This window comes from Dermacentor andersoni, chromosome 2 (genome assembly GCF_023375885.2).
Source record: "Dermacentor andersoni chromosome 2, qqDerAnde1_hic_scaffold, whole genome shotgun sequence".
NCBI lineage: Eukaryota > Metazoa > Arthropoda > Arachnida > Ixodida > Ixodidae > Dermacentor > Dermacentor andersoni.
Genome location: NC_092815.1, coordinates 136,905,912 through 136,918,258, shown reverse-complemented (window position 1 = coordinate 136,918,258; position 12,347 = coordinate 136,905,912). Strand labels below are relative to the sequence as shown.

Here is a 12,347-nt window from a genome sequence, read left to right as displayed (position 1 = left end):
AAACTCACACGTCAACGCGACATGCATGCACTAAAGATGCACCAATAAGCCGAACAAAACTGTTCTCTTTTTTTTTTTTTTTTTTGGTACAGCCGGATACTTCCCCATTCTAAAAGGAATAGAAGATGGCGGCCCACCGATCGCTCAGCCCCTGGCTACTCGGAGCTGCTGGTGAGAGTGGATTTTTTTGCGTATCATAACATCTTTTTCTTGGCAGTATTACGTTTTCGGGCCGTTTTGGAACGTATTAAAAATCGCTCGGGCAACTCTTCTTCGCTGAAGGCCCGCTTTAACGGCATTTTTAAGTTTCCAGATGCACGCCACCGCGATTTTTGACCAGCCACCGCACTCTCCTCACTCGGTCATCTACTTTCTTTGTGCTAGCTCGGCATCAATGAAACTCTCTCCACTTCCGTGCTCTCCTTACCTTTTGTCAGCCAATTAGAGATGAAAAACCTGTCAAGGTAGGCAGTGCTATTCGCTATGAAATCAAACAAAAGTGACTTCAAACGCGACCCGAAGCTGTTCAAACAGCTTTGGGACAGCGCCCGATGCTTGCGTCGGCGTTTACGTAAAGTCGACGTCAGGATACGAGAATAAACTTGAAATGGCATAGTTATACATTATCAGCCCATGTCTACACTACCTAGATAGCGCAAGGCCTGTTCACTCCGATCCACACCCGCCCTGGTTGCTTAGTAGATATGGTGTTTGGCTGCTAAGCTCGAGGTCGCAGGATCGCATCCCGGCCACGGCGGCCGCATTTCCATGGGATTGAAATGTGAAAACACCCGTGTACATAATGTAGGGACACGTTGAAGGACGCCAGGGGGTCTAAACTTCCGGAGTTCGTCATTACTGCGTGCCTCATAATCAGATCGTTGTTTTGGCACGTAAAGCCCCATGATTTATTTTTAAGTTTCACTCAGATCCATGACGTCATGCTACCTGGCCCTAAAATTTTCATTGTCAAGGCTGGCGTGACGAAAGCGGTGACGTCAAAATCACTGTTGCTAACTCGGGAGCATCCCCGTTAGATTCTATGGCAGTCGGGGCAGGTAACATGACGTCATGGATCGGAGTGAACAGGCCTTGTGCTATCTAAGTAGCGTTGCCCATGTCCGGGCATTGTGTCCGCTGGCTTTTCGAGCTGAAATATCACCGGGATCGGCCCATATATTTCGGAAGCAAAACTGGCGCGTACTTGCGCGTCGCCTTGCTCTGACCTTGACTCCTACTAGGCGAGGAAACGCTTGGTGGTATAATTTTTACATGTGTGTTGCTGACAAGTAAGTGACAATATTTATCACTTGGACATGATGCCCATAATATATAAAAGATAATTTGCAATATAATCTCTAAAATATTTCACCGTGAAAGATCGTGGACATGTACAAATATTAACTGGTGTAATCAATTTTGCATGCGCTGTCGTTTCTGGACTGCTGAGTCTGCGTCGGGCTTCAACAACAAAAAAGAAAAAAAAGAAAAGAATGAAAGCACTCCTGTATATATACGAAGGGTCCAGTGAGGTCTTGGAGGGAGGACAACGAGCAAATAGCACGATGGTCTGTTGCAACATCAAACGTTCGACTCCAGAGGTAAGGGCGGAATTTAGCAAGAGCCCTCAACGAACCAAAATTGGGGACTTGGCACTCATTCCAATTTTTACGTATCTTGCGTTTTTCTGACGTTATCGCGCTAAAACCTAAATGATGCATTTTATAAATTCTTAACAACGTTTTATTGAAGTGTTAAGATTATCAATGTCATGCGTTTATGTGTGGGAGCGACGCTCAATATGATAGCGCGATATCTCAAATATTCTGGCTCCTTCTTATGGCTGGAATCCCGCTTGGAAAATATGTCTTCGCTCGGAATCAGCGATCAGTCAACCTCTCCGCTGCGATCGCAGTATTATATTGAGGCAGCTCTAAAGAGACCTTACTAACCACAGAGGTCGACTAACCGCCGACTCCGAGGTGGGATGGACCAGCGTCATAATTAAGAGTTCCTTAATTACTATTGAGTTATTCCAAACAAAGAACAAAAATTGGATGTTTTACGTACGTTCAGCGTATTCGCCGAAGGCATAGGCGGAGTTCATTATGGTATACCGACGTCAAACAGCGTTCCACCGAGTGAACGTGGACACTCGTTCCACCGAGTGAACGTGGACACTGAGATGCCAACAGATCCGGCATTCCTACCAGAAGGTGCGTCTTTCAGTGACGGCAAATTGGCAGACTTCGGCCTGCAGGAACGAGACGGCGGAGGGCCTCCCATAACTTCAGTGAAAGACTACAGCACCTGGAGACGAAGCTTTACCTACATGCGAGCTTTGGCCATTGGCTTCTTCCCGGTCGTCAGTGATACAGTGGGTCTGGTATGCTGACTTCCCATTTCCAGGTTCAGCTTGGAGGCGGCGCGTGTGCTTTGTGTTGACCTCCTCCTCCTCCTCGGAGGCGGTGTGCTGTACCGATGCGAACCACCGGACTGGCTGAGTGGGACGTTATCCGTTTCCCTAGCGAGTGATGTATAGAGAAGCGTAGTGTTTTTAAGAGACATACACAATGTGCGGAGTGTGCCCTCCCGGAAAGATGCAGTCTGATCTCACATGTGTACTGCATGATACGATGCACTGCGCTCTATGTATACTCGTGCGAGTATCTCATGCCTTTTCCTGTTAATAAGTTTGCCCTTTTCCCCCCTAAGATGAATAAACCCTCTCTTCTATTCCTCCGACATCCTGATCTCGTAGTCATCAAAAAGTGAGCAATTGTCATCGTTAAAATTCGGACGCCGGCGTGGGTCCGCTTAGCCTCCGCGCGACGCCTCGGTTTAGCGTAGGCCAGCTGCTCGTTTCGAGTAAAGCCCCTCCATACACGTTTCCGCCGACCAGGTGGCGGTAACGGCGGCGGTGGAAAGCGGCGGTGGCGCCTGGATGGAGGGGCTTCAGTTTCGAGAAGCGTCGGTGGCTTCTCGTCACTTCTCGACAGTGACGCGAGGATCGCGTGACCACGACTGCGGAATCCAACAGTGCCAACCAAACAAGAAGACAAACTGTTCACAGGAACACGGAGAGTTGGAGTGGTCGACGGTGTGCGAACAAGACGTGTCTCGGCTGAAGCCGACGTTTCGACAAGCGAACTGATCTCCGTCAGGCGAAGGCCTGATGTTGGGTTTGTTGGGTTTGGCCTGAGGCGCCCCTTGTTCGCACGCTGTCGACTGGATATAGAATTGACTCTAGCCATAGAATAGACTCTAGCCAGAACAACGCCGAAGGCCATTACCGCTAGTTGACTCATATCGCAGGCTGTCCCGTGTCCATCAGCTCGTCCCCAAATGAAACCCAGCCCCGCAATCTAGGCCCTGCTATTAGTCTTTACCTGTGCCGCCTGAAAGATACCAAGCTAAATGTATCCTTTACCACGGAGTACTCTCTTACCACGAAAAGGTGCAATGAGAAAACAATAAATCACCCTTGAACAGTAGCTTCTTAAACGTTTAAATTTTAAAGTTTATTTGTCAGTACAGCATATACATACATACATTCTGACCTGCCTAAGCATATTGTGCTTGTTGGCTGGTCAGGTAGCACGTGGAGAATCTTTTCAAAGAATTAACTTCATATACATGCATTTCTAGTCTAAATATACACGACATCGCCGGTAAATCTGACAGCACAAAATAACATATAGGAGGCAAGTAAAGTTAAACACAGGACAATAGATTCACGCACCAATCCCTTAAATCAGTCATCATCTTTCTCTTGTTACTTGCAAGACATAAATCAGGAATTTCATTAAATATAGCTGGGACATAGTAATTGCGCATTTTTTTTCCATAATTCGTATAGGCCCGTTGTTTAAGAGGAAGCTTTAGCTCAGGTGCCCCTATCTAAATACATGTAAACGGAGAATTCGTTTTTCTCGGCAACCACAGCACCAAATTTTACTAGGTTTGTTGCATTCAAAAGAAAAACTTAACATCTAGCGACTGCAGGTTTAAAATTCTTGAGTTAAGTCGTCAATTTTTTATGAAAAATTGGCAAAAATCAAAAATTTTCATAAAACGAAACTATGAAGTTTACAGCTCTGTAATTCAACAACGAAAAATGATAATACAATTCTGTGAATGGCATCTAATAGTACATCTAAAACGGACAAATTTGATACGTTACACATGTATATAAAAAATTGATAATAGCGAAATACAACTTTTGCAAAACCCTTCTAACCAACGTAACAAATTCACGTAATATGTAAACTGACATATTTAATTTGTCCGCCTTGAATGATCTAATGGATGCCGTTTACAGAACCGCGATATCAGTTTTTGATGTAGAGCTATGAATTTGTAAACTTCATGCTTCTATTTTTTTCAAACGGTCAAATATTTGAAAATCGTTTTAAGAAAATTCAGGCCCTAAATCGAAATTCCGATCCCAACAGTCACTAGAATTTAACTTTCTCTTTCAAATGCAATAAATTTCATTAAAATCGGTCAGGGTTTATCTCATAAATACGTTTTTGCGGTTTACATGTATTTGAATAGGCCGCGTCGGAGTTAGGCCCGAGCTAAACAAAACGTTCTGTTTTGCTAAATGTGACATCTTTTTTTACAAACGAGAAGAAAGGGGGTTAACCGAGGGGCTTGATTTAATTAGTCATATCATACGAGCCAACAAACACTGACACCAAGGACAACATAGGGGAAATTATTTGTGCTTATTAAGTGAAATAAAGAAACGATAAATAATGGAAATTAAAGTGGATGAAAAAACAACTTGCCGCAGGTGGGAACCGAACCCACAACCTTCGCATTTTGCTTGTTGTTTTTGCATTTGCGTTTCTTTTTAAACATGTCAGTTTTGTGAAGGCCTAAAAATAATAAAATGTTGCGAGAACCAGTCCACTGCTTTAGCTATATCTGTCTGAAGCATTTCAACGCCTGTACAATATTCAGTGGCTGTATCGTCAGCGTAGTGAAAGATCTTTTACTTCATCTGCAATAAACCAAAATCAGACATATACAAATTAAAAAGCAATGTCGAGTGTACTGCCTTGAGGTACAGCGTGGAACAGTCGTTACGGACGTGCCAATAACACGCAATACAAGCGAACACTCTTGTATGCATAATTATGCCTGCCCTCTCGAGCATATCTCGGCAAGCGTTACACGTATAGCAGCGTTGTTGCAAGAGTAAATTTATACAGCGAAATTATGATGAGCACGGGCGTTCGCGAACAGAGCTCAGTGCTGCGTATTAGATGATGACTGGCAAATGTTCGAAGCCCTCAGCAAAAATTGCTCGGGCAACCTCTCATCCCTGCAACGGCGTCACTTGGACGCCTTGACGGGGCCCCTGGGTAGTCGAGCGAACGAGGCTTGAAGCGAGCGCCTCAACTCGTCGCCTGCGACCTGACTGCTTCCTCTGGAGCGAGTCGACATTGATGCGGGTGCCAAGACGACGCTGGGGACTCTCGACGGCAGGTACTCCGTTGCCATGGAGGCCAGCGCCATTACGATAGCAACGACGGCGATCATGGCATCTCGGCGGTGTTTGGGAGCCAGCCGGAACACGACTTCGCCCAAAGAACCGGTCAGTCTGCCGAGTGCAAAACCCACACAAATGCCCGTACAGCGCACTTTGACCGGGTAGTGTCGCACGGTCACAACGAAGGCAAGCACTACGAACAGATTGGCCAGCATGCGGAGAAGCACGACGAGCACGCTGCTGAGCAGTGACTGTTCGCCGCCGTACACAGCAGTGAGGGCGACGGCGAGAAGGCTGAAGAGAAGCATCGCCACCATGCAAGAGCGCTTTGCACCGTATCGCAACATGAAAAAGTATGCCACGGCGTACATTGGCAGCATTCCCAGTATACCGGCCGCGGCGGTCGCCTTCTTGACGGGGAAGATGTCGTTCAGATTCACTTGGTTGAAGGCGAACGACAGCGCAGACCACATGTAGCACAACAGCAGGAAGCGCCTTTTCAGCTGCTTAAGGATCGTAGAGAGGACATTGCGCTCGGAGGGCTGCTCGTTGTTCCGACGTTCAGCCCTGAGCGCCTCGGAGGCAAACCAGGTGCGGCAGAAATCGGTGTCGGCGTTGTTCATGCGGGTGGCTTTCAGGGCGACACGCTCGGCTTCCCGGGTGTCCATCGTGGTTAGGAGCCAGGCAGGTGACTCGTCGCGCACCGTGGAAAGCACGGCTGCCAGCATGGTCGTGGGCACCATGAGGACGAGGTGGGTCGCGTCCCAGGCCAGTCGTATCCGCGAGATGCCGAGCACACAGAGGGGCATGGCGACAGAGGCTGCCGCCATGGAGAGGAAGCAATAGTAATCTCTGTTCGCTGGCGTCGAGACCTCGTAGAGGACCGAGTACTGGACGAGCCAAAGGGAGTTGCTCGTCACAGACACGACGATGCGCAGCGCCACGAAAAGCAGGTACGAGTTGGCGAGACTGGTGGTGAATCCGGCCACGAGCAGCGCAGCGAGCGAGACGTTAATGACGGCCTTTCGGCCAATGCGGTCGGCGGTGACTCCTGCCATGGGGAGGGCGATGACGCAGGCCACCATGTAGGTCAGCACGGCCAGCTCGATGAGCCACCGCCGGTCGCACACCAGGCGCCACTCGCTTACGATGTTGTTGCCGTAAGGCGCGAAGTCGAAGTCCCAGGCTTCACAGCTCACTATGTACGCCTTACTGCCTCCATCGGGGGGCTCGCGACGCGCGCAGTGACTCCGGCTACCGTCCTTTTCGATGGGCGTGGCCAGGTTGCGCCACTCCTCGACGCTCAAATTGGCGAACACTTCCGGCGGCCTACACCAGTGGTCCATGATGCGCGTCGTGAGTCGAAAGCTCACCAGGTGCAACAGGAAGGTTGTTCCGGCGAGCATCGAGGCCATCAGCACTTGCTTCTGGAAACGGCCGTCGCCCAACGGCACTTCTTCGTCCCGATCCGCGCCTCGCAGAAGGTGGACGGGATTCGGGCCTGAAACGTTCTCCCCGAATGAGTACGACGCCGGAGGCGCAGCACCTCTCTTCTGCGATGTCATGGCGGTTTGGTTTGGTTCCCCCTCTATTGATGGCGTGCATACCCACTACGCAGTATTGGCCGAGCGTCGGATCTCATTGGAAAAGAAGGATGTTTAGTTCCGGCGTAGGTTAGGACCTTTCTCGCTCTGCTGCATTCTTTTTTTTTTTCAATTCCAATCAGTCTTTTTCATTTCAATTTGCATTCATTGACATAAACATCTTCCGCGACCTAACAATATTATCTAATGGTTCCTAACCAGTATAACTAAAAATTATATAAAATATATGAGTAGGATTGACAGCAACTAGCAAGGCGAGCAATTTTATTGCAGTTAAGATTTAATGAGTAAAATTCTGTAGATTTTAATGTTTTAGCATACGTAGGGTACATTAAGCCCATTCCGGGGGCTATGGGTTTGTACCTATGTATGTTTGTAGCTAACCGTTTTTACGCCTACCTGGGTCACTGCGTAATATATGGTCCAATGGGCAGTGCCCATTGGACCACAGTCTACGCTGCCACGCGCACGCTTCGCCGCGGCGGCCCTAGATGGCGCCGAGTGCTCGTAAGGGAGCGCGAAAGCGGAATCCCGCTGCAGTACACGCATGATACATAACTCGTTCTGAAGGTGGTAAGCGTGGTGTCGCTGCTGTGCTGGGGGAGCAAGGTTTGAATCCAACCATCGGGAATGTGGCGTGTACATACGTGCCGATCTTCAACGAACGTCTGTCACGCCGACGTGGGTCACTGTAGAAGCGGGACTGGGTAGGTGCCGCTGTTTGAAGCTCTTTGACGCCGACTTAAAGCACTGGGTATGTGCCACTAGGTCTGGGCTGGTCTTCAAGAAACTCTGTTAAATAATTATGGGGTTTTGCGTGCCAAGACCACGATCTGATTATGAGGCACGCCGTAGTGAGGGACTCCGGAAATCTGAAACATCTGGGGCTCCTTAACGTGCACCTAAATCTAAGTACACGGATGTTTTCTCATTTCACCCTCATCGAAATGCGGCCGCCGTTGCCGGGATTCGATCCCGCAACCTCGTGCTTGCCAGCCCAACACCGTAGCCACTAAGCAACCGTGGCGGGTAAGAAACTCTTTGACACCGACTTGGAGCTATGGGTATGTGCCACTGGAAACGTGACGCTGTGCAAAGAAAAAAAAATGTTCCCTTATATTGAGACCCCCCAGCGACATTCCGGTACTAGCCCGATGACGAAGGCATTGCTCATCATAATTTATGTCACTAGTACTCAACTACTCGTATTAAAAGGATAATTTCATTAGGTTATAAGACGGAACAAAATGCTACTTGTCTACTTCTGTTCGATTCTAAGAAAAAATAGCATTTTGTCGTTACCCCTCAGTAGTATGGGTGGTCGAAAGGTTTCGTTTTCGCTCGACTCTCCGCTCTCGACTCTGCGCCGCGCGCGCTTTGGAGTTTCAGTTGTTTTGTTATCGCGTCGTGCTGCGCTGGTTCTGCTGGCTCGCGAAACTTTCATTTGGGACAAGCAGCGAAAATGTCACGTCCATGTGATGTCGTGGGAAGCGCGAACGGTCCGCGGAACTTGGCCAAGGGCAGTTGCAGCGGCGAATACAACGTTACTTACCACTGTGTGCCAACGAGTGAACCTCTCCGTTCGAAGTGGTTAAGTGCCGTACCTTTGCCACAGCGCGTTGGCAAAGAGCCGAAAAATCGCATAGTGTACTCGCTGCACTTTCATCCAGAGGATTACGCGTTCAACGACGACTTACTGATGTCGTGTGGAGTGCCTTTCAAAGCCATGCTTTCCCGTAGCGCTGTTCCGTCAGTCTTGCCTGCATAACAACTGCAGGTCGAAGGCGAGTGCGGCATTTGGTTTTCACGAAGGAAAAGCTACAAATGTGCGAATATGTACGGCCATGACATACAGTTGCCGTCGTAGTAGTACGCAACGACGCCGGCAGCGCGAGCCCTCAGCAGCAGCTCGTGTTCATCAGTGCTTAAATCGCTGAAGTTGAGCCCAGCATCGCGAGCCAATGTGTCGTTGTCAAGATCGTCTATTGCAACGACCGCCAAAGTTGGCGTCATAAAATAAAGAACCAGCTTATCGTCGCGCGCTTTCCCTTCCGCTAGCCACCATAGTTCGGCTTTCGCCCTGCTGTCGGCTCTGTCTTGGCTCTGTTTCTGGCCGCGCTTTTGCGTTTTGCGCAGAACAGCCGTAGCGCCGTCTGCGGGCGCCGTTTTACTCACCGACGGCGCAACGTCACTATGAGGCCATCGGAGGGCGGGCGATTCGAAGGGCGGACGATTTGAACTGCGCTAGAGGTACGCCGACGCTTCAGAACGCATTTTCTCTTCAAATAAGTCTCTTCTTCGCATGAAACAAGCGTTTTCAGGTTTCTGGGATAGTATTTTAACAGTCCACGTTGACTTAATATTAACCTTTAGTGTCCCTTTAAATGGTAGCTTGGAAGTTGCAAAATTAATAGGTATTATTGGTTTTACTGTGTGTGTTTTGGTAGAAAAGTGTCGTACCTTCGGTCTCCGCGGCATTGATTGCTTTTGAAACAGTGGTGAGAGTTGCTTTGCGGCATTTTGAGGATTTGGATCCCGTGCGTATCGGTTTTTGCGAAAACGCACGAGCTCTGTATTGATATAGTATTATAGTATTTGCATCAGTACTAGCATTATTATAGTATTATGGTATTTGCAAAAAGCCGTGCAACAGATGGCGAGAAAGACGGGAAAGCAGGCAGTACGCGGGGGGTCCCTCAAGGCAGATGAGAAGACGGATGAGAATGGAGAGGGCCTCGAAACAACAGGCACAGAATGTGATGTCGACACTAGGCAGCAGAAAATGAAGGCTTTCCAGGAAGAGCTTGGCAAACAGGTGCAAGAGCGCAAAAATGAGCTAAACATGGAGCGTGATGCACGAAAGGTAGTTGAAAAGAGACTTGAAGCAGCCGAGAAAAAGCTGAGCAGGGACGCCATTGTGAACGAGAATGTACGTGACAATGGAACGCAGACCCCCGACGCGACAGGAGAGGGGGTGTCAGCAAAGTACGCGGAATGCGTGCAGAGTGATGAAGAGTTTGCTGGAAAGAGCGGCACCTACCTTCAGGCCGCCATGCGGAAAAGGCAGGAGCCTAGGGGACAATGCCCCTTGTCGAGTCCGAATCACGCGGAAAAGGACAAAGGGAAGCAATGCCCCTTGTCCAGTCCGAATCACGCGGAAAAGGACAAAGGGAGCTCAGAAACAACTGGGGAGAGGTTAAAAGGCGATAAAAGAATGCGGTATAGGGACATTTCCAGGGCGGAAACTGGGTTCTGTCATGGAGCGAGCAAAAGAAAAGCTCGCGGAAAATGGCCACGTGCGCAACCTCGTCATAGTAGCAGGTGGGCTAAATGACGTCCTAAACAGGAAAGGGACAGGACTAGGCCAGCGCTTGGTGAAGGGGGTGGATGACTTGCGCGAGCTATCCCCTCAGGTGCAGATCGTGGCGTGCACGCACGGTATCGGAGGTGCCTGTGCGTGACAGTCACGTACAAAGAGCCGTAGTGGCTGCTAATGAGGCGATATTGAAAATGATCCGAGAGAAAGGCTTCGAGGTTGTCGAAGTAAACAGGGAAGTGAGAGGTTGTGGTGGTTTTAAACGAGACGGGATCCACTTCAATTACAGGCTGGCACGAGAAGTGGGCTGGCGAATTGGTGGTCGCGCTGTAGCTTTTTTAGGGGACCTACGGGCGCTCAAGTGGCCAGAGTAGGTAGTAATGAAGAAGGTCCCCTAGGGGAACCTCAGAAGAGCACCACCGTCCATAACAGAAAAAGGAGGAAAGCAAGAAAGAGAGCTCGCCATGCAATAGGCTACATAAGCATGCAGGGCGGCAGAGGAAAGGAAAAGTGGGCAGAGATTGAGGAGCAGTTAAATAGCGAACAAATAGGGGTGTATGCGGTTACAGAAACGCACCTTAGATACTCAGAAAAGCCGCCAGTAATTGAGAATTATGTTTGGGAAGGGTGCAACACAACTAAGTCGGAAAGAAAGGGAGGGGGAGTCGGAATGCTCATCCATCAGGAAGCCAAATGGAATAGAGTAAATTCACAAAGTCAAGAGCATCTTTGGTTATCAGGTACAATGAGTGGGAAAAAAACTTGGCTGGGCGTTACGTATTTGTGGACGGGAAATAATTGCACAGAGAAGAATAAAGAGTTAGTGTAATGCGTAAACGCTGATATTAAGGGTTTCGGGAATGGTGCTGAAATTGTCCCATTAGGTGAAATGAATGCCCACATACAGGATTTAAATGGCTATACCGACAACAACGGAAAGTCTATGCTAGACCTTTGTGAGCAACATAACCTCGTTATCGTGAATACAGGGCCTAAGTGTGAAGGGCGGATCGCGTGGGAAGTGGGAAATCGGCAATCGACCATTGATTACTGTCTGATGACAGAAGGATTTCATGATAAGTTGAGAGAAATGGTCATCGATGAGGAAGATTTTAGCAGCATAGGGAGTGACCACAAACGCATCATGTTGAAACTGGTATATGTAGTTCGGAGACAGAGCAAGCGGCGCAAAATGGCCAGTCCAAATTTGAACGCTGAACAAATAGCAAATATAGTCACTAGAGTCGAGGAAGAACTTGGCAAATGGCCAATAGTGGGAATATGGTGAGCTTCTAAGTGTAATAACGACAGAAATACGGAAAGAGAAACAACATATTCGGTGGAAAGGAAAAAAAGAAACTGAAAAGCTGGTGGAACCGGGAGATACGAGAAGCGATCGCCGAACGACAGGAAGCATCTCGAGAGCACAGGCAGGCAAAGAAGGCGCAGTTGCCGCAGGATGAAGTAACCAGTAAATGGGAAATATACCGGGAGAAAAAGTCTATGGTTCAAATACTGGTGCAAGCAAAATTAAAAGGTGAAAGTGAGCGTTGGTTGTCAGAAATACGTGAGAAAAAGAAGGCCGCACTTAGAATATTTTGGAACCACATAAAATTGTTAGGCAGGAAGTCAACAACAATACAACAACATATCCTAGACGAAGATGAAAACAGACTGGAAGGAGAAGCTTCAATAAATTACATCCGAAAAGTAACAGCCGAATCCTTCCAAGGCAATGACGAGGTTGTATTTGAAGAAAAAAAGAGCATGAAAGAGACCCAAGTGGAAAAGGAGCTGGTGCTGACAAATTTAAACTGGAAGAAAGCGGAAGAGAAAATTCCTAAGCGCACAGCCACAGGGCTAGACGAGGTTCCCGTTACGGTAAATAATCAACTATAGGACCAAAAAGTAAGGAAGATCTGGTGAA

General features: G+C 48.4%; 1 protein-coding gene across 1 annotated transcript; it reads right to left on the bottom strand.

The window, feature by feature from the left end:
- Positions 1 to 5,343: 5,343 nt before the first annotated feature.
- LOC126540987 (solute carrier family 22 member 7-like) lies at positions 5,344 to 7,065 on the bottom strand. Its single transcript, XM_050187799.1, has one exon. The coding sequence runs from the start codon at positions 7,063 to 7,065 to the stop codon at positions 5,344 to 5,346; it is 1,722 nt and encodes a 573-aa protein (XP_050043756.1).
- Between the last annotated feature and the right edge of the window lie 5,282 nt (positions 7,066 to 12,347).

What these genes read in the sequence shown, in the direction of transcription:
- LOC126540987 (XM_050187799.1), bottom strand. Translation starts at nt 7,065, where the DNA reads ATGACATCGCAGAAGAGAGGTGCTGCGCCTCCGGCGTCGTACTCATTC.